This window comes from Sus scrofa, chromosome 5 (genome assembly GCF_054392235.1).
Source record: "Sus scrofa isolate SSC_HxYL_T2T_F1_AM1 chromosome 5, Sscrofa_HxYL_maternal_Yorkshire_Landrace_v2.0, whole genome shotgun sequence".
NCBI lineage: Eukaryota > Metazoa > Chordata > Mammalia > Artiodactyla > Suidae > Sus > Sus scrofa.
Genome location: NC_139387.1, coordinates 24471134 through 24496774, shown reverse-complemented (window position 1 = coordinate 24496774; position 25641 = coordinate 24471134). Strand labels below are relative to the sequence as shown.

Sequence of the window (25641 nt, the reverse complement as noted above, 5' to 3'; positions counted from 1 at the left end):
TTGAAGTACAATGTGACAGGATACATACCTTTCAGGAATTGATATTAACAGAATTAAAGCTATTTTTTACTTCATGTTATAAAGTATCTCTTAAAGAAATATATTTAATTTCCAGAAGATTCTGAAGGAGAAATTACTTTTACTATATTTCCAAATGTCGGTAAACAATGCAGGGGAGACACTTAGGCATGGAGGTGGAACAAATTGATCGGAAAGCTATATTAACTGTAATGCGGAGTGTGAAGAGAATAAAAAGAGTAAGTGTAGTTATACAGAGAGTGAGGAATTTCAAGATTTAATAAATGCTCTTTAGAGTGTCTTTTTTTTTTAACCACAATATTCATTTCTTTGCAGAAAATACTGCTTTATAGAGCATGTCTTTGAAGGCTTGTTTTACTTGCTGGTTTCTCAGGGTGTAGATGAAGGGGTTCAGCATGGGGGCAACAGAGGTGTTGAGAATAGCTACTCCTTTTGTCAGTGATGCCTTTTCTTTGGCCGAGGGACTAGCATACATGAAGATACAGCTTCCATGAGAGATGGAAATGACAATCATGTGAGAGGAACAGGTGGAGAAAGCCTTTTTTCTCTGATTGGCAGATGGGATTCTCAAAATAGTCCTGATAATGTACATATAAGATAAAATCACTAGGGCCAAGGTGAACAGCAAGGTAACCAAAGCAAAGTAAAAACCGGTTGCTTCTAGGAGCCATGTATCTGAGCAAGACAATTGCAAAAGGGGGAAATAGTCACACGCAAAGTGGTCAATGACATTGGACGCACAGTAGTCCAGCTGGAGGAGAAGCATAAGGGGTGGGAAAATGGTCAGAAACCCACCCAGCCACGCACAGAGCACAAGCAGGATGCAGAGTTTCCTATTCATGATGGTCGTGTAATGAAGAGGCTTGCAGATGGCAACATAGCGGTCCTAGGACATGGCAGTTAGAATGTAAAACTCAGTCACACCCATGAAAATAAAGGAAAAAAGTTGAGCTGCACAGTTGTTATAAGAAATAGTCTTATCCCTGGTGATAATCGCACCCAGAAATCTGGGGATACATGCAGTAGTAAAGGAGATTTCTAAGAAAGAGAAGTTCCGGAGGAAGAAATACATTGGCGTCTGTAGATGGGGGTCCACCAGGGTCAGGGTGATGATGGTCAGGTTTCCAGTGACACCTGATACATATGTGACAAATAAAAAGAGGAGAATCACAACCTGAAGGTCGGGATCATCCGAAAGGCCTAGAGGACAAACTCTGTGATCACCGTGTGGTTCATTTCTCTCTTTTTCTCTTTTTTTCTTCTTTTAAAGATACTTAGGTGGAGAGTATATTAAAGGGAGGGGAGGAATGATATCATTCATCAAGATCAATATCATCATTGATACAGTTCCCAAGTATTCTCTATAATTTTGAAGGTGTTATTTCTATCAACTTTGCATTGTCATAGTACATATTCGTGACTCCTGCTTTATGTTCTAGTTTTCTTATTTTAAATGTAGCAGAAGTTAAGAAGACCTCATACAATAAGTCACATTATTGAGAATTGATAAATGAAATCAATGCTTTTTGCTTTGTTTTGTTTATGCAAATCATTGAATTTTTGTTGAAATAATCATATAAATATGCATTTTTCTTTTTTCTATGATGCGCATATTAGCAGATATTATCACCTAAAAACAGAAATGGATGATCTCACTTCTATCAAAAATAAAAATGAAACTTAGAAGAATAAAGTAACAACTGATTACTTTTATGAAATAAATCAATTAATGATTTTCTTAGCAAATAAAATAAACTTTAAATGTTTAATTATTAATTAATTTAATTTACATTAATATTCATTAATGTAATTATAAAGATAATATGAGAACATTCTATACATATTGTATATGTATTTACAACAAATAGAATAAATCTCCTAATTATTTTATTTAATTAATAGAGAAGATATTCACTTACTGATTTGTCTTATAATTCCATTGAAATCATTGATATTTGACATCTCCCATGATTGCTAGGAATGTATATATAGAAACATTTTTATTTTTGTGCTTAAATGAATTGGCAGTACTTCCCTATTTTTCACTTTGCACCGATACACAAATTGAAAAGTAAGTACTTGCCTCAGATCTTAGCAGTTCTCTCACCCAGTTTGTAGCTTAGTGCATTTTCCATTCAAACATCCTTCTCTCTTAGTTAATAAACTTTCATAAAAAATGTTTTACTTCCTTGTAGTTCTGCCTCACATTTATCTGTTGCATGAGACAACTGATCCTATGGTGTATTCCAGAAATGTATAGAAAAACCTCTCCTCACCATCCTAACCTGTTCAATTAATTTCCAGCTCTGCTGGATATACATCCTGTGTATTTGGCTTGCTGAAATCATGATAGCTACCTTCTCCATATTTCAGACAGCCGTATTTCTGCTGTGAATAATAGAATGCAAAAGCATTGCTTCTCTGCCAGACACCTGCAAAAGTCACACTAAGCAAATGTGATTAAATTTTTCTCTGTTTTATGATGATTCTTAGGAAATAGTTCAGGAAATGAAAGTAGAATATCAGAAACCTTATGAAGTTGTGGAAATATACTATCATCCACTTCAATCATGTTGGTCTAGAAGTTTAAGAAACAATATCTAAAGAAAGAACTGCCAGGGATATGGCAACACTGGATATTATGAGTGTAGATTCTTAGATCTTGCATCACTCTGGTTGCACTAATAGATCACATTTTTGAGTCTAGGTGTTTTGACCTAAGAAGAGAGTGAGGCACTGATCTCCTGGGAACAAAGCAAAGTCCAGGCCACATCTCTGCCATATCATAGACCAGGAGGGATTTCTGGAAGCCACTCTGGGCAGCCACCTATCTCTCCTCTATAGTGAATCTCCCTTGAGAATGGTTACACATCTTTGTGTCCCAGAGAGGACCTGAATGTTGACTTCTCCAAACAGTCACTTCCATTAGTCGCAATTATTTACTATTTCATGAGTAATCAAAGTAAGTGTGAAATCACAAAAGTAGAACCCTTAATGTACTTTATATTTAGTCATCTTCTTGGTACATAAAAATGTTCTACATGTATACCTTCTGTTGTTTATCCTGAGGCTTTGTTATTGTTGGGACTTCAAAAGCAAGGTTATTTCCTAATTTAAGTTAAATAATAAGTATTATAATGCATGCATTGTGCTCACAGTTTTTAAAAAATGCTATTACTTAACTATTTTAGTTATTATCAACAGCCATATTTAATTGCTGTGCCAGTATTGTCCATCTTATTGTTCATCTTGGCCTTTGCCTTTATCGTATTGATTTTTTTGCATTATCGATTGTCGGTAAGTGTCTAGAGCCACTACTTTATTGTCTTATCAAATGGCTCTTTTCTTAGTCTGCCACTTACCAGTGGCTTATTCATTGTTACAGTTTATGCAGAAAAGGCCAGATGATGTCTACTTCATTTCTTTTTCAGTACTCAGAGTTGGTTCTCTGGTGTCTTTTTGTTCATCTTTATGAACACATGGATTTACAAATTTGTATTTAGGTCACGTTAGTAAGTGACATCACTGCTTCTTGAGAGCGCTTTAGCCAGCTCTTTGGTTGGCTTCTCACTCTTTCGGACATTACACCTTTACTCTTTGATAGCTTCCTTCCCGTCATAAATGGCATGTTTTTCCAGACTCAAAGAGTATTCTTTACATTGGTAAGGAAATGTTAAGATAAGAATCTGGGTACTATTTCTGATCATTGCTGTGAGATTGATTGCTCTTTCTAGGTATTTTTAGTGGATCGAGCCAGCAAATATGTATTTTTTTAAAAGCTATAATATTCATGAGTGCATCCTAAAATGCATCATTCCAATTTAGGATTACTGGACTTTTACAAAACCCTTTTTATTTTTCATACATTTGTATTTCCTTTCATAATGAGAACCTAGTTATCAGTAGAATTAGACAAAAGTGTAAATCACATCAATCTTCATTTGCTTCTTCCCCTCGCATTACACAGACAACTGAATTAGAATAACAATGACAGCACTAGCACCCACAAGATCATTCCTACCTAAGGACAGTTTAAAGTATTTTTAGCTATTCTGTGCCCTCAGATTAAATCCCACTTGGATGTATAATACAATTACAATATTTAAGATTTCTTTGAATAAGACTGCTTTGTGTGATTATCTCACCAACTAAATACACGTTTAATTATATTTATTCTAGTCAATTTTATTTTTCAGAGAAGCTTTCTGTATATTTAATGGATTTGTAACTAATCCATATAGTTACAAAATCACATAGTCAAACTACATAAAATTTTAAAAGTCTGTCTTCAAACACTGCTATTTCCAACCTATTTCTTTCTTTTTCTAAATGGAACTCTTTTTTTTTTTTTTTTTTTTTGGTCTTTTTTTTGCTATTTCTTGGGCCGCTCCTGCGGCATGTGGAGATTCCCAGGCTAGGGGTCCAATTGGAGCTGTAGCCACCAGCCTAGGCCAGAGCCACAGCAACGCGGGATCCAAGCCACGTCTGCAACCTACACCACAGCTCACCGCAACGCCGGATCGTTAACCCACTGAGCAAGGGCAGGGACCGAACCCGCAACCTCATGGTTCCTAGTCGGATTCGCTAACCACTGCGCCACGACGGGAACTCCTGGAACTCTTTTTTTAAAAAGTTCTTTGATTTATATGTCCATTGTTTATTTTTTAAACATAAGCTATTGCATATGCAAATTAATATTTTCCCTTCTTAGGGAAATATGTATACATTTTTCCATTTTGTTTCATCAGTCAATATATAATGAGGATATATTTTATCTATAACATCAATCAATAGATCAATAATTATCAGTATATAATGAGGACCATGCTACAGTAGTATAGAGATGTATGTTATGCCTTTTACAGGTAAAAGTGTGTAAATACTATTGTTTATTCAAAAAGCAGTCAATAATGTATAGAATTCTGACTTTGTCTATTAAACTCTTTTCTTTCCGTTGTACTGAGGTATAATGGGCGTGCAGCACTGTGTACATTTAAGGCGTACATAATTTGACTTACAAACTTCAGGAAACGTTTATTAAACACCCACCATCTCATATAGATACAAAATTAAAGAAACAGAAAAATATTTTTCCTTGCAATGAGAACACTTAGTATTTACTCTCCTAACATGTCTGTGTAACATAACAGCACTGCTCATTATATTGGTCATGTTGTGCTTTACATCTCAAACCATATCATGCCATTCCCTTCTGGCTTGCAAAGTTCTTTTTTTTTCTTTCACTGCTTTTTAAAATTTGCTCTTTATCTGCAACTTTTTCCATTTTAGTGAAGATACATGTCTGGGTTTGAGTCTCTTTGGGTTCATCTTGTTTGGGACTCTCTTTGCTTCCTGGACCTGGATAGCTATTTCCTTCTTTAGATAAGTTTTCAGCCATAATTTCATCAAGTATATTTTCTGCCCCTTTTCTCTTTTCTTTCTGGAACTTTCATAATGAGAATGTTAGTACAATTGATGTTGTCCAAGAGGTCCCTTAAACTATCCTCATTGGAATTATTTTTCTTTTTGCTGTTCTGATTGGTTGATTTCCAGTATTCTTTCTTTTAGGTTGCTTGAGTGTTTTTGGATCTCATAATCCTCTTTTAATTCATTTTAGTATATATTTTATTTATTATTGTATTCTCCAGCTCTGACTGGTTCAGTCTTATTTTTATCTAGTTCTTTGTTGAAATTCTTACTGTGGGAGATCCTGCTACTGCGTAGAGGGTTACGAATGTGACTACGGCTGCTCAAGTCGCTGTTGAGGCATGGGTTCTATCCCTGGCCTGGCCCAGTGGGTTAAAGGATCTGGCATTGCTGCAGATGTGGTGTGGGTCACAACTGCAGCTCCACTCAGTCCCTGGCCTGGGAACTTCCATATGCTTTTGGTGCAGCCATGAAAAAAAGAAAAGAAAGAAATTCTCTCTGTGTTCCTCTCTTCTTTTCCAAGTTCAGTAAGTGTTTTTTATTTTCCTTTTAATTACCATTGCTTTGAACTCTATCATGTAAATTACTTATGTTTATTTCATTAGAATCTTTTTCTGGGGTTCTATCTTTCCTTTGGAACATATAGCACTGTCCTCTCATTTTATTTTATTTTCCCTGTTTGCCTCTATGAAATAGGTGAAATAGTTAATTACCTGTCCTAGTCTGGAAGCCATGTCCTCGTGTGGGAGCGTCCCTATGCAGTCTGCCTGTGCCCAGTGGCTTTGGTAGGAGAGCTGGCTCTGAAATGGTCACTGGCCACATGTTCTCTTGGGGTGTTCTGGCAGCCATCTCCTTGAGGCTTTAAAACCCCTGCATGTCTTACCTGTTGCAACATGTTTTCAGAGCCTATCCTTCTTTTTTAACTTTTTATGGTATGATTCAACTCTAAAATATTGTACAGTCTATCATGAATTCTTAGTGACCTATTCTTCTTGGGACATCCACATATTTAAAAATTCTGTACATATTTGTTTATATTCAACACTTCTGTGGCTTGGCTTTTTACATTTTCATCTTTAATACATCCAGCATTTATTATTATATGAAATATGATGGATACTTTTATTTGCTTTTCCGTTGAATATCCAGCTGCCCTGACATCAGTGGGCTGGAGCCAATGGAATACTTTGAACAGTGATTTACCAAGAGGGTTGATGTCAGGTTATCCCCTGTTAATAAAGTTTCTAGCCCAGAAGTCTCATTAATAACAGGCACATGTAGTGATTCAGCTAGAAAAGTGACTGCATCTTTTGAAATATCACCTTGGTCTGAGAAAATCATACCTCTGATATTCCAGAAATAGAAAGGTCTTCATAGTGCCTTTAACATAAAGTGTCTAATTTTAACAGGGCCAAGCCTTGTGCGATTTGACCCCCTCCTACCATTCAGACTCACTTCATGCCACCCATCTTCACTTTTTCATTGGCACATAACTGTGTTTTTTGTTTGTTTGTTTGTTTGTTTGTTTGTTTTAATAATCTGACAGTTTCTCTTCTCCTTCAGAAGATGCACAGTCATATATATACATTCTTCTGCCTCCTGGAGGTGGTTTCTTTGGCCCTTCAATTCACTTCTACTTTAATTTTACTCTTTATGACACTCTTCTTTGAATCTTCGATTTTCTCAAACTCTTCTATGCTTCTGTAATGTGTAGTGCTTCCTCTTTGCAGTAATAATTATATTTTAATTGCTACCAAAGTGTCATTCTTGCTAGATTGTAAGTTTCACAATGTAAGTCTCAAGTTGCATGAGTCTTTTTTTTTAAATTAAATTTATGTATTAATTAAAAGTACATAGTGGCTAGTGTATTGAATAACACAGATTATAGAACATTCTCATTAATTCAGGTAATTGTTCTGGACAGTTATTTCCCTTTCTGTTAGTCTTTTTTTCTGGGGGTGGGGGTGCTAACCATGGCAGTGGAAGTTCCCAGGCCACAGATCAACCCACACCACAGTGGCAGCCTGTGGTGCAGCTGCAGCAATGCTGGATCCTTAATCCACAGCACCACATGGGAACTTCCCCCTTTCTGTCATTCTTAAAATAGCATCTTACTGAAAGATGTGTATCATCTTGCTGAAACCCAGGCCCTGGGTGAACTTTACTTTGAGCTCATCAAGTGGCACACCACTTCTTGTAACTGCTAGGCATTTTCTCTCCCTCTCTCTCTCTTTCTTTCTTTCTTCCTTTCTCTCTCTCTCTCTTTCTCTTTCTTTCTTTCTTTCTTTCTTTCTTTCTTTCTTTCTTTCTTTCTTTCTTTCTTTCTTTCTTTCTTTTACACACACACACACACACACACACACACACACACACACACACACACACACTTTTCTTAAGGTTTTATCTGAATCTCATGTAATCTTTGAAATCTTTCCTGTTTGCAAAGCCAGGATTAAGTGCTGTCTCTTCTCTGCCTTCCTAAAACTTTGTACTCTTATCTCACTTTGTTGTAATTAATTATACATTTGTCTGTTTCTATTATAAAGCTACTTATTAAAACAATGGGCTTTGTTCACTTCACCTTCATATATCTAAAGCCAAGAAGAAGTATACAATTAAAAATTATTGTGATGTATTTATTATCTATATCCACACACATATATATATAAATGACTAATCAAATTTTGTTAAGAATTTTTATATCAGTGTTCATGGGAGACATTGATTGAGCTGTAGTAGTTTCCTCTTCTTATAATTAAGTTTTCTGGTTTCACATTAGGGTAATATTAAAAAAGAGTTGGTGGAGTTCCCACTGTGGCTCAGTGGTTGAGAACCCAACTAGTATCCATGAGGATGCAGGTTCAGTCCCTGGTCTTACTTAGTGGGTTAAAGATCTGGCATTGTCACAAGCTGTGGTGTAGTCACAGATGTGGCTGGGATCCTGCATTCCTGTGACTTTGGCATAGGCCAGCAGCACTGATTCAACCCCTAGCCCAGGAATTCCCATATTCTGCAAGTGCAGCCTTAAAAGAAAAGAAAAAGTTAAAATTTTCATGTATGGGAAGAGTTTTAATTACACAGTCACACTCTGAAATAGAAATAGGGACATATTCATGCCTTCTTCAGTGAGTTTTAGGGTTTGTGTTTTTCAGAAATTGGCCAATTTCATGTAAACTATCATATTTTTTTTTCTTTTTTCTTTTTTTAGGGCTGCATCTATGCCATATGGAAGTTTCCAGGCTAGGGTTTGAAGTGGAGCTGCAGCTGTTAGCCTATGCCACAGCCACAGCAATGCCAGATCCAAGCCTCATCTACTACCTACACCATAGCTTGCAGCAATGCCAGATCCTTAACCCACTGAGGGTTAAGGGATTGAACTTGCAACCTCGTGGATACTAGTCAGGTTCTTAACCTGCTGAGCCACAATGGGAACTCATAAACAATCAGATTTAAGGGCATAATGTTGTTTGAATTTCTGAATCATATGGTAACTCAGCAGTTAACTTTTTAAGGAAAGTGCAAAACATTTCACAAATAGCAGCACCATTTTACATATGTAGCAACAATGTGTGAGGGTTCCACTTTCTGAGCATCATAAGTAACACTAATTACATTTATATATCTATGTATCCTGGTGGCTGTGGAGTGGTATTTCACTGTGGCTTTCGTCTGTATTTCTCTAATGACTGCTAACCACTGTACTAATCTTGGGCATCTTTTCATCTGCTTTTTCTCATTTGTATACCTTTGGAGAAATGTCTAGTCAAGTCTTTTGCTTATATTTGTTGAAGTTTAGGTCTTTTAATGGTTCGGTGAGAGGAGTTAGTTTTATACATATTGAACAAAATAAGTGCAAAAATTATACAAAGAAAATAACATTTGGTTTTCATAAACAATATTGTTAATTCAGATGGCAATACTTCCCAAGCTGATCTATAGATTCAGTGTAAGGCTTATGAAACTTTCAACCACTCTTTTCACATAAATGGCAAGCTAATCCTAAATTACATATGGAATTGCAAGGGAATTGAAAAGGACCCAGAATAGCCAAAATGCTGAAAAAGAGGAACAAAGTTTCAGGAGTAGTATTTTCCAATTCGAAAACTTACTATAAAGCTACAGTAATCAAGAGAGGGTGATACTGGCGTTAACAGTTGACCTACAGATCAAGGGAACAGAACAAAGAGCCCTATAGTAGACATTAATGATCAACTGATTTTTAACAAAGGTACCAAGGTTATAACTGGATACCTACATGCAAAAGAAAAATTTTATCACTGTCTCACACCGTATCAAAAATCAACTCAAAAGAAAAGAAAGACCTAAATATGGGCACTAAAATGATAAATCTCATAGAGGAAACTGTGGTTCATAACTCCCTGTAACTTTGATCAGGCAATGTTTTCTTAAAGATGACACCAAAAGCACAAACCACAAAAGAAAAAATGGCCTAATTTGACTTAAAATCAAAGCTGTAGTGATCAAAGGACACAATGAAGAAAGTGAAAATACAAGCCAAAGAAGCCAAAAAATATTTACAAATCAAGTATCTAATAAGGGTTTAGTGTTTTATTAAGAACTTATTGGAAAGTAAACTCTAGGTCGATGAAGATTTCAAGACCTTGAATATAGTAACGTGGACTCACTCCCTTATTTTCAACATAGAAAAGCAGATTGATAACAATGCTGGCTTAAAAATAGTAGAATGATCCAAAATACAACACTCAGCTTAAATTTTTTCTACCAGGGACTCGTGGATAATAGATATACTATCAAAAAATTACCTTAGTGATTTTTTTCACTTATTTTTCCCTGATGGAATATTACATGCAGGATAGACATCTATATATTTGGGGGATTTTTTTGAAGGCCTCTTTTTATCTGACAGTGTATCAATAATACTTCTTTCTTAAAAGGCATTAAACATATAAGTATGTGCAGGAGTGAGCAGAGGGAAAATCCCAAGAAAACTCAACTCGTTTTTAAAATCTCCTTTAATTTATTCCAGAGATCCAAAGGTTTAACAGCTTCCTTCAGCTTGTTCCTCTAAATATCTCCAGAGGTATCACAGTGAGCTTTGGATTCATGGGCCATTATTGCATTTTAACTCACAAATAACTCCTGTAGTTTAAAACATTAGCTCTTGTCTTCCTGACTGCAACATCTGAAAAACCTATCCTTAAAACAGTCAACAGAGGAATCTTTCTAAAAGAAATACCTGATTACATAGGTTCTTAGATTTTAAAAGTACACAATACATGTAAGGGTAACTTGACCTCCTTGCTGTACAGTGGGAAAATTAAAAAAGAAAAAAAAAGTACACTCTCCTGTGAATCATCAGCCTCAGAATCACCTAGTAGATTGTGTTCCTATTCTGTGTTCCAGTTAAGTCGAAAACATATTTTAGGGATGAGAATATGGACTTTGCATTTAAATACGCTAAGCTGGTGGGCGATTCTTATTCATTCCACATATTCAGGACTTTAAACTTACCAAGTAGGAATCTGGTACAGTTTTGGACATACAAGTCTCTTACAATTTGTAGGCTGCCTTTTTTTTTCTTCCTTTGCTGAATATGATCTCAAATGAAGCAACATCTTCACCCAAGGGCAGCTAATAGGGTACAGTCTAGACCAGAGGCAGATCCTGAATTACTTTATAGAGAGAGTCTCATTTCATCCTCAAATGAACCTTATAAAAGTAGAGTTATCATTATTACATGTATTTCATAACTGGACGGATTGAGCAACAAAGAATTTCAGAGACTTGATCAAACTCACATATACATCTAAATTTCAACCTTGGATGCCTAGCCAAAAGTATAAAACTTTGAATTATCAGGCTTATGATACCAGCAAGTTACATTTAAAGTACTTTTCAGATCCCAGGGGTAGTATATGCTATTATACATATGTCTGTAAAATGCTCTTATGATTAATATATAATTATTTTATTTAGGTCAGTACTATGTATTATAGATAAAATTTAACATTTGTGTTGATAACTTGAATAAAGGACTCATTGTAACATAAAAAATAATGATAATAATAAACAGTATTAGGAAGAAAAAGGGCATTGTATTAAAAGGCTTAGTTAAAATGTTTTGAGAAGGCTGAATAATTGAAGGACACATTGAAGGACATTTTAAAATGAGTAACAATTTTTGGTTTTTTCTTCAATATTTTAAACTTAATTTTTCCCTCATTTATTGAAATAAACAACCTTTTGGAGTGTATCCTTGAAGGCTTGTTTCACTTGCTGGTTCCTTAGAGTGTAAATGAAGGGGTTCAATAAAGGGGCAACTGAAGTATAGATAACCGCTACTCCTTTGGATAAAGTCACCCTTTCCTTTGCTGATGGCTTCACGTAAATAAAGATACAGCTGCCATAAGTAAGGGAGACTACAATCATGTGAGAAGAACAAGTGGAGAAAGCCTTTGACCTTTTCTGGGCAGAGGGGACGTTTAGAATGGTCTTGATAATATATGTGTAGGAAAGAGTCACTAACAACAATGTAACCCCCAGAGTTACAACAGCTGACACAAATGAAATCAATTCTAGGATGTGAGTGTCTGTGCAAGAAATCTGCAGCACAGGGGAAGTGTCACATATGAAGTGATCAATTACTTTGGAAGCACAGAATTCCAGTTTCAATCCCAAGACCACTGGCGGAAAGGTAAGCAGAAAGCCAGCTGCCCATGAACTAAGTACAAGTTGGTAGCACACTTTTTTGCTCATAATGATTGGGTAATGTAGGAGTTTGCAGATTGCTACATATAGATCAAAAGACATGGCAGCTAGCAGGTAAAATTCTGTAATAGCTAATACGAGGAAAAAGAATAACTGAGATGCACAACCATTGTAGGAAATTATTTTGTTTTTAGTTATGATGCTTATTAAGAATCTGGGAATGCAGACTGTGGTTAATGAAACTTCCAAGAAGGAGAAGTTTTGGAGGAAAAAATACATGGGAGTCTTGAGACGGGGATCCAGCAAGATAAGAAGGATGATGGATAGGTTCCCCATCACACTCAACATATAATTTAGAAAGAGAAATATAAAAATCACCATTTGCAATTGTGGGTCATCAGTCAATCCCAGCAGAATGAACTTTAGTTCTCCTGACTGGTTCTTCATTTCAGATTTGAGACCTATTAAATAGATAGAAGGAAACAGCTTCAAAAGCTGATGTAACAAGACATCTTAAGAACTGTAGACACAGAAAAATAATTCAGAAATGTAAATAAGCTTAAAAGTTTGATACAATTTCACAAGACAAAGGATACCTAAAATTACATCATTTGTTAGCATAAACATCCTCAAATTGGCTGCTCCTTTATAACCAGACTAAATTCTTTCTTTCTCTCCATTTCAACCTGAAAGATAATTTAAATTTTAGTTGATAATTTCCCAATGATTTGAATTCTATTTAAATGTTCTACACAGAACATAAGTATTACTAGAAATGATTTTCTATGTATATTTCATAAAGTACTGAAAAATTTCTTGTAACATCTTGACAATTATACCAGTGTCAATTTTCAGTATTTATTTAAAAACTCATAGCTCATTAAAATACTTATTAAAGATATGGAACACATAAAAATAATAATAGTTACATATTTTCTCTGTCATGGAAATATTCTAATATATGCCATTAACTATTTTCTCCCAATGTTATATTTTTCCATTTTTTCTTTATCTCATTTCCTAAAATTGTTTTTTCCTTTGGTTTTAAATATATCAGTTTTCTCCTAATCACCTGCATTTACTCAGGAAGAACTGAATACTGCATCTGTATAAAAATGAAGAAAATATGACAATTCAAGTGTCAGTGAAAATTACCTAATTTGTATTTACAGAATGGCTTTTTTTTTTTTTGACCTAGACATATATATATACTAAATTATATGTGACTTACCACTTCCAGGTTATATTAATATAATTCCTCCTATGGGACTATGATAGGAATCTAAGTACCAAAAATAAATGATAAATATTCTCACTCTTATTATAAACTATTCAGTTGTTTGAAGAGTAAATTTAATTACAGTGCTTTTCTGGAGAAGGATTCAAAGAAGAGATACAATCTGGAAACTATGTTCACATGCTAAAATCTTTCACTTTTAATCACATACATAAAAATCATGATGTAGATAGTACAGATAATTTAATTAGAATATTCTTTTATGTCAGAGAAGGTTCATTTTCTATTTTTTTTAAAAACAGAAAAAATTTTCATAAAAATTCTAATTGAAAATGTTGTACTCTAAATGAAAAGATGTTTTAGGAAATCCCCCAATGAAAGGAACCTAAAATTTGCCGCAACCAACTGTTGCTTCAAATTGTACACTAACAAAAGCTGCAGTTTTATCATTTTGCCCATAAGAGGCACAGGGGATTAATTGAAATTAAAAGAGGAAAGCAAAAGAAATGCCCTCTGGAGACTGCTTTCAGAAAGGACATACCAATTAAGTTTAAAAAAAGAAAGAAAAAAGTAAAGAAAGGAAAAAGAGAAGAAACAGAAAGCAAAGAATTAAAGAAAAATCAAGCAAAAAACCACTGTGAAGTGCTTTGACTACAAAACTGATGGGATGTTCTCTCAAAAGAGAACAAGAGATGATTTAAACCTGACATATTTAAAATATTTAATGCCAACAAGAATTTCAGATATTCCTCTGCCATGGGACAAAGTGATGAGTTCTACTGGTGAGAAAGTTTACCTAAAACGGAAACCCCTCTCTTGTTTCCATTAGGCAGTAAATTGGAATTTCGTTAACTGGATTATGACTCTTATTTACTTTTATTTTGAAACAATATAACCCATAAAGAAAAATACATAACAACGATCTTTTATTCCTAAGCCACTTGTTGCTCCATCTGCCATTCCATATACTTATGTGTATTTATAAAAAAAGAATATTCTACTAGCTAAGTGCAATAAAAACATTATTATCAAGATGTTAATAATGGTATGGTATTAACATCAAATCCTCCAATCTTATCCAAATGTAGAATATTTTCCCTTTATAGAAAAAAAGAATATAGTTTAATTTAGAACTGCATGTTTTGTCTAATTTTTATATTTTAGTATCCTTTTATTTGAAATAGTTTCCTAGTCTTCCGTTAACTTTCAAGAATGTTGTTTGGAAATCATTTCCCAGTAATTATATATTATGTCCTTCAATTTTTGTCTAAAGTTTCTGCATGACTCTATTCAATTTATGAACCTTTGGCAGAAATGTCATAGAAGCGATGATACCTTCTCATTGGATCCTATCAGATATTGTGCTATTTCATAATGTTCTCATTATTGATGATGATGAGACTTTATTTCTTGATTAATATAGCTAATTATAAGACTGTCCACCATAGAGCTACTCTTCTACCTTTAAAATTAGGAACTCTTTGAGTTCCTGTCATGGTGCAGTGGAAATGAACCTGACTAGAATCCATGATGATGGAGGTTCAATGCCTGGCTTTTCTTGGTGGGTTGGGGGTCTGGTGTTGCTGTGAGCTCCAGCAGCTATAGCTCTAATTCAGACCCTAGCATGGAAACTTCCATATGCCAGGGCATAGCTCTAAAAAACAAAAAAATAAAAAATAAAAAATAAATAAAAATAGTAACTATTTTGTGTAGGTACGTTAAGTACTACATAAATAGCTCAACCATTGAAAAACTTCAAGTTTATAGATAATTTACATCATTACACATTTATGTCTTCCAATTTTACTCATTATTACTATTACTTATTTTAATGCTCAATTGCCCCAGAGTTGGCCAGTATAAGTCACTTCAAGATATTTTTTTTTGTCCTTTTATCATACCCCCTCAATTTTTAAAGGCTTCTTTATTTTCTGACACCAGAAATTGCTGTGATATCATCTTGTACCTTTTCTGTACCAACCTTGGCATAAACCATTTCTTGAAGGGGTCTTAGTTGTGTTTAGTGAAGAAAATTATTTTGAAGGGAAGATCTAGGTTCTATGGATGCTCTATGCACTCATTCGTACACAGAATCAATGTTCCCAGGCCCTCACAGTGGACAGATGAACAGAGTCCCACGTACACACACCAATATATATACACACACAGATACACACAATATATATTCATACTTATATTCGTTTTTATAATCTCTCACTAGATGTTGAATAACATGAACAAGCACTGGTACATTAATCCAGCACCATAGAGCTTATTCCATTGTATTTATTTGATGTGCAATTGAAGAAAATGTGGCTTAAGATCATGACCATTCCTCCAGAAATGTTTAACTTTTGAGTTTGCCAGGTACCACATGCCTTTAGTAATCCAGGATAACCTCGGTCCAAATGCACATATTGAGATGATTTGAAGCTGAACTACCTAGTACCTGTGAGAGTTTGCCTACCGAAGTTTCTTGATCTAAAACTAGAAGTGTTCACCCAGTCCCTCTGAGGTGCCCTATCTCTGGAGCCAGGCACTAGTCAAAAACACTGAGCTCTTCTCCATTTCTCAGTCATCACTTAGGAGTCAATGATTCCCACAGGGAAAATGAGAGTCAAAAGGCAAATTAATTTTCCTGGATCTTGATTCCCTGTTTTCTGGCCTGATTATTCTTCCCTGTCTTGTTATCACTCCAATTAATATTGAAGCCATATATGAGCTTCTCTTTCCCTGTCTTGGCAGAATCTGTCTCATGTAGTCAGTTTGGAACTCTAGAGTCTATGCAAGCTGGCAACTTCCAGTAGAAGGCTGAGGTGATGAATTTCTGTTAATTTCTGTAATTCCAGTTCCTAGCCCACTAACAGGAAACCGCCCTGAACCCCTCAACCCCATGGCTCGCAGCAATGCATGTGTTCTTGGAGCAGTTTGCACCCAGCTTGCAGGAGTCAAGATAGGCAAAAAGACTCTGTTCAAATACCGGGGATCTGTACTCTGATGGATTGCTACTAAAGGACTAGAAAGTCACCAAATATTTGGAAATTAAGTAATATACTTGTACATAGTCAATTATTCGCAAGAGAAATCAGAAAGAATTTGGAGAAAATTGTGAACTACTCAAAAATGAAATGTAGCATATCAAAGTTTTGAACTACCTAAAGACACAGAAAATTGGTATAATTAAATGTATGCCTTAGAAAAGACAAAAGCTAAATATCAATGATCTAACTAAGTGTTGTCCAGTCTGATAGCCACTAGCCACCTATAGCTTTAAGCACTTGAAATATGAATTAAATTCAGTATGAATTTAATATTCATTATTTTAAGTTTAAATGTATATACCCACAGATGGCTAGGGGCTATCAGATTGGACAATACGATCCATGTAATCTTACCCATAGCCTAAAAAATGAAATGAGTCATATCCAGATTATTGAGATCGAATTTAACTACAAAAATTGACCTTTGGGGGTATGTATTTAGTGATTTTTGACAAACATATACAGTGTTATGCAACCACTACTATAATCAACATATAAAAATGTTTCCACCACTCTAAAAAGTCCCCTCAAAACACTTCAGTAGTCAATTACTTCTCCTCATCCTTAGCCTCTAAAACCACTGATCATATTTCTGTCGCAATAGTTTAGTGTTTTCTAGAATTACAGAAATGGATTCACAGAGTATGTATAATATCGTATCTGGCTTCTTTTACATAGCATAACATTTCTAATATTCTGTTGTTTATATATAAATATATATATATATATCATTAGCGTACTCCTTTGTGTGTGTATACCACAATTCCCTTTTCCATTCACCAGCTGATAAACTTTGGACTGCCTCCAGGAATAAGCATTAACATAAAATGCATTTCATAGATAAATTCAGTTCACTTGAGGGATCAAAAATAATTTCATCAAAATCTACCCCAAGCCTCATCTCAGAAATCTATTAAAAATGATTCTTAATTATGAAGTATGAATAATGTATATACATCACTACATGCCCAAATGTAAAACAGTTTACAATAAAGTCTAAAATTGCTTCTACTGCTAATTGGAAGCATGGCAGTGTCTTGCGTTGCTGAAAACTGGCTTGGGATTTTTGAATGTTGCCCCAGACCAGTGACCTTATGATGAGGTCACATTACTTTGATTTTTCTAAACCGCTTAAGACACTGCTCTGGGATACTTTAACTTTAGCTTTTGTTTAAAGTAGATTACAATGGTGTTTTTTCACTGGCAATAATTAATTCTTTTGGAACTCTGATCCCCAGAGAAGAGATTTTTTTTCCCTATGTTTTATCTCAGTAGATCTCTTGGGAATGTAGTAAGAAAAAAATGATAAAAACACAGCATTTTTATAAGCACCCAGATGGCAATGTGGAATCTCTTTCTTGGAATGGTGGCTTATCTCTCATTATATAATGCCCCGGGATTGTTTTCAGTGCTCTCCTTCTATTTTATATTATTTCAGTTTACTTTGAAAAATAACTATTTTGAGGTTTGCAATGACAGCAATTGTAGGAACAAAATTTCGCAAAGTACAGTTTATTCAGACTAGAAGTTGGAAGTCTACTATAGTTATTGGCACCTGATTTCTAAGGGCAAAGTATAGATATGAAGGAATGTGGAAAAATATTTACTAACACATGATATGTACACATTGTGTGAAAAATCACTGCTAATAAACATCCAGGTTAGATAGTAAAATATGATTGTAAAAGAGAGTAATGTCAAAATTTGTTATGTTAGCATATGGCTGTTCCATGCACACATAGGGAAACAAAAGATCCAGGAGATCCAAGAAGGTAAGTCAACTATAATTTTAACAAGTTCAGAATCTGAAATTAAGTCAAATGCACAGTCAGTCAAATTCAGGAAATTAAATTTGATTGTGGAATTTTTATGTTTAAAATTTTTATAATGATAGCATCTTTTTATGGTTTGCTTATTAACTGGAGTTGTAATCTATTTTATGTACACACAGTAGTATCTAATTTTCACTTCCTTTGATTCTCTTTATGAATTAACTATGGTCCTGGATAAAGTACTGTGAAGAAAATACTGGCAATTCTTCTTTAAAATCTGAGATAATGTAATTCTAGAACAGTCTGTTAGACCCACATGACAAGAGAAATTGTATGACTAAATCATAAAACACACCTCTTCAAATCAGATAAAGGGCAAAGATCAGAGTTTGATTGCAAGGATATAAATATAGATGTTTTACAATAAATGCTTGTGGCCACTTAATAGCTTAAGACCACATATCTTTAGTTGCCATTAAAAACACTAAAGCTGTTCTCTAATATCTGCTTTGGAAAATCACATGAAGCATTGAAGACTTAGTTTAATTTTTTTTTAAAAAATGTAAAAATTAAGTAGACAAGAGAGTAACATTAATAATACAAGTGTAACAAGATGCATTTTTCAAAGAATGGTTTATTAATTCACTACTTTTAATGTATATAAAGAAACAGACTAACACGTTTTAACATAAAGGGGGTTAGTACAACATGGAAGTAAATAGAAATCTTATATGTAGAAAAGTAGGGAGTATTACAGTTTCTGAGGTATTCAGATGTGATAAATTCATTTGAGTAATTAAAAAGATAAAAGAAATGAACATTAAAAAAGAAAGAATATGGAAGATGTAAGATAAATAGTGTCCCAAATTATGTAGACACCTATAGCAGTACATCTCAAAAGATTAACTGCAGTAAAATGACACAATATTTTTCCTTAAAATATTCAGTTTTGTAATGCTTTACTTTATTTGTCACATATACTGGGAAACAACTATCCATTTGAGTAGAGCAAATCCAATGAAGAAAATTGGTAGTAATAATGTTGTAATCGCAGTGCAAAGAAGATTTCAAAACTATTTTAAGTAGAAATTTTTTTTGTCTTTTTTTTGTCTTTTTTTTTTTTAGAGCCGCGCCCATGGCATATGGAGGTTCCCAGGCTAGGAGTCCCATAGGAGCTCTAGGCACAGGCCTCTGCCAGAGCCACAGCAATGCTCGATCCAAGCAGCATCTGTGACCTACACCACAGCTCAAGGCAACGCCTGATCCTTAACCCATTGAGTGGGATCGAAGCCGTGTCCTCATAGATGCTAGTCGGGTTTGTTAACCACTGAGCCATGATGGGAACTCCATATTTTAGGTAGATATGTTATAGATTTTTAATGGAAATCAATACTCCTTTAGTCATTGACCATCAAAAGAATTATAATAGAACTCTTAGTCCATTGCATTTTTTTTTTTTTTTTGGTTTGTTTTTGTTTTTAGCTGTGCCTGCAGCATGTGGAAGTTCCTGGGCCAGGAATTAAACCCAAACCATAGCAGCCATGCCGGCCACTGCAGTGACAATGCCAGATCCTTAACCTGATGAGCCATGAGGGAACTCCAATCCTGGTTTTTTAAAACCATTCTAATACTCATTCTACAAAGACAAACCAACTTAATTCACTGCACAGGTGAAATAAAAATGATAGGAATATGCATATAAAATAACTGATATTCTTTTATTTAAATAATACATGTAGAGTGGAGTCCACCTGGGAGGGATGGTCAGAAATGCATATTAATCAAAAACACTCAAGTTCCAGGGGAAAACTTGTGAAGAATATTAGAATATTGTAATGAAGAGAACTAATAGATGGGAAAGAATTTGGAATTGAATGTAGCCGTAATTATGCATCATTGGCAATTTCAGATTGGGGAGAAACTTTTGCCCAGAGATATATATTTACATAAGTATATAGTTAAAATATAGATTTAGTTAATATGTACTTATAAACGTGAATTCATTTAGATTAATTTATGTATATTTATGCGAATATATATATATGTATTGAGCTTCCTATATATTTATACATACATAGGTTAAAATATATGTTAATTTATATTGTTATATTCTATTCATATATATGTTTCATGTTCAACTTTTAGTCTTCTTTTCCTATCATAAGATTCACAAACGAGTAATGGAGAACCAATCGATGGAAATAGAGTTCATTCTCCTAGGTTTGACAGATGACCCACAATTACAAATTGTGATTTTCCTGTTTCTATTTGTCAATTACACATTGAGCCTCATGGGAAACGTAATCATTATTCTCCTCACCTTGCTGGATCCTCGCCTCAAGACACCAATGTATTTCTTTCTTCGTAATTTCTCATTTTTGGAAATCATATTCACAACAGTATGTATTCCCAGATTCCTGGTCACCATTGTGACTAAAGAAAAAACCATTTCATATAACAATTGTGCAGCTCAATTGTTTTTTATTCTTTTACTGGGAGTTACAGAGTTTTACCTTCTGGCTGCCATGTCCTATGACCGCTATGTTGCCATCTGCAAACCGTTGCATTACCCCATCCTCATGAATAGCAAACTGTGCTATCAGCTTGTATTCAGCTCTTGGGTAACTGGATTCTTAATTATATTCCCCCCATTGGTGATGGGACTCAAGCTGGACTTCTGTGCTTCCAGAGTAATTGACCACTTTATGTGCGAAACTTCTCCTATCCTACAAATCTCTTGCACAGATACTCGAGTCCTAGAACTGATGTCTTTTATCTTAGCTGTGGTGACACTTGTAGTCACATTGATATTAGTGATTCTTTCTTACATTTACATCATCAGGAACATTCTGAAATTCCCTTCCGCACAGCAAAGGACCAAAGCTTTTTCCACCTGTACTTCCCACATGATTGTTGTCTCCCTGACATATGGTAGTTGTATCTTTATGTATATGAAACCCTCTGCAAGAGAAAGGGTAACTGTATCCAAAGGTGTAGCTTTGCTGTACACTTCCGTTGCCCCTTTACTAAATCCCTTCATTTACACCCTAAGGAACCAGCAGGTGAAAGAAGTCTTCTGGGATATGCTACAAAAGGTGGTGTGTTTTCCCAAAAAACAATTATAGAAAGGCCAAAAATTGTAACCTCACCATAAAAGCAAACAAAAAAATATGTTTCATGCATTTCTTCTGAACATGTTTTTCTGCCGCATTGCTTATTTCATGGAGGAGACTTTCTTGAAGAATCTTGTAGCTCAGATCCCCATGTACATTTTAATTTTCCTAATGACTCCTTTTCACCCTGCTACAATAACTTCCTCGCTCAATCCGTATTTCAGTTTTTAAATAACTCCTTATTGCATCTCAGTATCTAGAAACTGTGATTTGAATAAAATACGCCATCTATAAGTATACCATGCTGTTAAGTAATTTGTTAACTAATTAAATATATATTTGTTGTGTATCTATCTTATTCCAGACATTGTGAGGGGCCCAACACTTACTTTAAGAGGCTTGCATTGCCTAAATAAATCAAAATCATAACCCCAACATTGCTATATAGTATATAATGAGTGTTGCAGTGAAGGTCAATAAAAATATCCTGGGGCATATAGGATGGCGTCTCAGTGATTTTGGAGATCAGGGAGACACGTTCAAAGCTTCACCACACAGTCTGGGATGCTGCACAGAATATCTAAACTTTTTATGCCTCAGCTTCTTCACATGTGAAATAGGAGAACTATATAACCCACACCTTAAAGTTCAATAAATATATGCTATTAGAAACAGCACTCAGTAAAGGAAAACACGTATTTTGAACTGTTCAAACACATGCTGCAACTCATACTTGATATACTTTTAAGAAGACGTAATAACATGGAGGAACCTGTGTGCCAGAATGGTGATTTTGGACTCAGAATTGATATATCAGGAGTTCCCATCATGGTGCAGTGGTTAATGAATCCGACTAGGAACCATGAGGTTGCGGGTTCGGTCCCTGCCCTTGCTCAGTGGGTTAACGATCTGGCGTTGCCGTGAGCTGTGGTGTAGGTTGCAGATGTGGCTCGGATCCCATGTTGCTGTGGCTCTGGCCTAGGCCGACAGCTACAGCTCCGATTAGACCCCTAGCCTGGGAACCTCCATATGCTGTGGGAGCGGCCCAAGAAATGGCAAAAAAAAAAAAAAAAATTTGATATATCAGTAATTTTGAGAGGTCTGTGTATAACCATCCCTTAGGAAGTCTGATAAATGGACTTTTTAAAATTAATTTATTTATTTTTCCATTGTATATATGGGGGCCAAGATACACTTACATGTATACATTTTTTTCCCACCCTTTGTTCTGTTACAATATAAGTATCTAAACATAGCTCTCAATGCTATTCAGCAGGATCTCATTGTAAATCCATTCCAAGTTGTATCCGATAACCCCAAGCTCCTGATCCCTCCCACTCCCTCCCTCTCCCCCCAGACAGCCACAAGTCTATTCTCCAAGTCCATGATTTTCTTTTCTGTGGAAATGTTCATTTGTGCCATATATTAGATTCTAGTTATAAGTGATATCATATGGTATTTGTCTTTGCCTTTCTGACTTATTTCACTCAGTATGAGAGTCTCTAGTTCCATCCATGTTGGTATAAATGGTATTATGTCATTCTTTTTTTTTAATGATGTAATTGCATATTTATTTACATAAAAACGGAAACCTGAGTGAAATAATTAGGATACAGAACAACCACACACACTAATTTAAGTATATATTCTCATTGAAGTAAAATTGAAGATACAGGAAAGCCAAATCTGAATGAATTCTGACCGCTTTTTTAGCTCCTTCTAAATCAATGTTGTAGTGACTGGCATTGCAAAAAAATTAGTGTAGGTTAAATCCTTTCTATATCTAAAACTTTAGTATAGCACACAACATAAAATGTTACTTAAAACACATGTGCACACAGGCACACACCAATTCTTAAAATCTCACTCCACGATCAACAAAAAAGAAATAATTGATTAAAAAGGGAGTAAAGGACTTCACCATTGCTGCATGGAAGATATACAAATGGCCAACAAGCCTATGAAAAGATGCTCAATGTCACTGATCATTAGGGAAATGCATACCAAATTCACAATGAGATATCACCTCGAATACATTAGAATGACTCTTACTGAAAGAAAAAAAATAATAGAAATGTGGAGAAAATGAAACCATTGTGCACTGTTGGTGGGAATGTAAAATGGTGCAGCTACTATGGAAAATGGTATGGTGCTCCCTCAAAAATGTTAAAAATAAAAAGATCTTATGATTCAGCAATTCTATTTCTGAGTATAAATCCAAAGGTGTCTTGAAGAGATATTCACATTTACAGCATGTTCACAGCAGCATTATTCACAATAGGTAGGAGGAGGAAGCAATTCAAGAGTCCATTGATATCGAATACACCTCAGACTCAAAGGAAGAAAATTAACCTTGAGGATATTATGTTAAGTGAAATAAGCAGTCAAAAAACACAAATACTGTAGGATTCTAGTTATATGAGGTTTTTAGAGTAGTCAAATTACAGAAAAAGAAGGTGTAACAGATTGCCAGAGGCTAACGGAGGGGAAAATAGGTAGTCTTTTTTTTTTTTTTTTTTTAATGGATATAGAATTTCCTTTTGCAAGATAAAAAGTTCTGAAGTTTGGTTGCACAACAGCATTAATATACATAACACTGCTGAACTGTACACTGAAAATGGTGAACATAGAAAATTTTATGCACTATGTATTTAACCACTCCTTAAAAATAAGCCTGCCTATCTAGTTTTCACATATCCTGGGATTTTTGAATTTACTAGTTCTCTCCTTTTTCTTTATAGCTCCAACAACTGTTGAACCCTCTCAAATCACTGTTTGGTTATTAAATACCTCAATTTGGTATGGGCAGAGAAAATTTGAGAAATGTAGCCTAAGGTGGCCTTCAGGGAATCTGCCTAGTCTTACCATTTATCAAGTCTTTCTTCCTCACCGGAATGTCGTTCTTTATTATGGCTGAGTAGTATTCCATTGTGTATACATACCATGTCTTCCTAATCCAATCATCTGTTGATGGACATTTGGGTTGTTTCCATGTCTTGGCTATTGTGAATAGTGCTGCAATGAACATGCGGGTGCATGTGTCTCTTTTAAGTAGAGTTTTGTCCGGATATACGCCCAAGAGTAGGATTGCAGGGTCATATGGAAGTGCTATGTATAGATTGCTAAGGTATCTCCAAACTGTTCTCCATAGTGGCTGTACTAGCTTACATTCCCACCAACAGTGGAGGTGGGTTCCCTTTTCTCCACAACCCCTCCAGCACTTGTTATTTGTGGATTTATTAATGATGGCCATTCTGACTGGTGTGAGGTGGTATCTCATGGTAGTTTTGATTTGCATTTCTCTTATAATCAGCGATGTTGAACATTTTTTCATGTGTTTGTTGGCCATCTGCATATCTTCCTTGGAGAACAGTCTATTCAGGTCTTTTGCCCATTTTTCCAATGGTTGATGGGCTTTTTTGCTGTTGAGTTGTATAAGTTGCTTGTATATTCTAGAGATTAAGCCCTTGTCACTTGCATCATTTGAAACTATTTTCTCCCATTCTGTAAGTTCTCTTTTTGTTTTCTTTTGGGTTTCCTTTGCTGTGCAAAAGCTTTTCAGTTTGATTAGGTCCCACTGGTCGATTTTTGCTTTTATTTCTGTTGCTTTGGGGGACTGACCTGAGAAAATATTCATGATGTTGATGTCAGAGAGTGTTTTGCCTATGTTCTCTTCCAGGAGTTTGATGGTGTCCTGTCGTATATTTAAATCTTTCAGCCATTTTGAGTTTATTTTTGTGCATGGTGTGAGGGTGTGTTCTAATTTCATTGCTTTGCTTGCAGCTATCCAGGTTTCCCAGCAATGCTTGCTGAATAGACTTTCCTTTTCCCATTTGATGTTCTTGCCTCCCTTGTCAAAGATTAATTGACCATAGGTGTCAGGGTTTATTTCTGGATTCTCTATTCTGTTCCATTGGTCTGTCTGTCTGTTTTGATACCAGTACCACACTGTTTTGATGACTGTGGCTTTGTAGTATTTCTTGAAGTCTGGGAGAGTTATGCCTCCTGCTTGGATTTTGTTTCTCAGGATTGCTCTGGCGATTCTGGGTCTTTTGTGGTTCCATGTAAATGTTTGGATTGTTTGTTCTAGTTCTGTGAAAAATGTCATGGGTAATTTGATAGGAATTGCACTGAGTCTGCAGATTGCTTTGTGTAGGATGGCCATTTTTACAATATTGATTTTTCCAATCCAGGAACATGGAATATCTATCCATTTCTTTACATCTTCTTTGATTTCTTTGATTATAGTTTTATAGTTCTCAGCCTATAGGTTCTTTACCTCTTGGTCAGGTGTATTCCGAGGTATTTGATTTTGTGAGGTG

The 25641-nt window shown here is 35.1% G+C and overlaps 3 protein-coding genes across 3 annotated transcripts; 1 reads left to right on the top strand and 2 right to left on the bottom strand.

Moving 5' to 3' along the window:
* Positions 1-340: 340 nt before the first annotated feature.
* Positions 341-1275, bottom strand: LOC146403257 (olfactory receptor 6C3-like). Its single transcript, XM_084955920.1, is given in 2 exon segments — positions 341-1245; positions 1248-1275. Coding segments are annotated over 2 exon segments (933 nt in total).
* Positions 1276-11667: 10392 nt separating this feature from the next.
* LOC110258387 (olfactory receptor 6C6-like) lies at positions 11668-15081 on the bottom strand. The gene has a single exon (XM_084955921.1). The coding sequence runs from the start codon at positions 12601-12603 to the stop codon at positions 11668-11670; it is 936 nt and encodes a 311-aa protein (XP_084812047.1). The 5' UTR covers positions 12604-15081.
* Positions 15082-17157: 2076 nt separating this feature from the next.
* LOC146403256 (olfactory receptor 6C6) lies at positions 17158-23651 on the top strand. The gene has a single exon (XM_084955885.1). It carries the CDS (start codon positions 20330-20332, stop codon positions 21329-21331), a length of 1002 nt encoding a protein of 333 aa, XP_084812011.1. The 5' UTR covers positions 17158-20329; the 3' UTR covers positions 21332-23651.
* Positions 23652-25641: the final 1990 nt, after the last annotated feature.

Coding starts and splice junctions, on each gene's coding strand:
- LOC110258387 (XM_084955921.1), bottom strand. CDS start 12,603: ATGAAGAACCAGTCAGGAGAACTAAAGTTCATTCTGCTGGGATTGACT.
- LOC146403256 (XM_084955885.1), top strand. CDS start 20,330: ATGTTTCATGTTCAACTTTTAGTCTTCTTTTCCTATCATAAGATTCAC.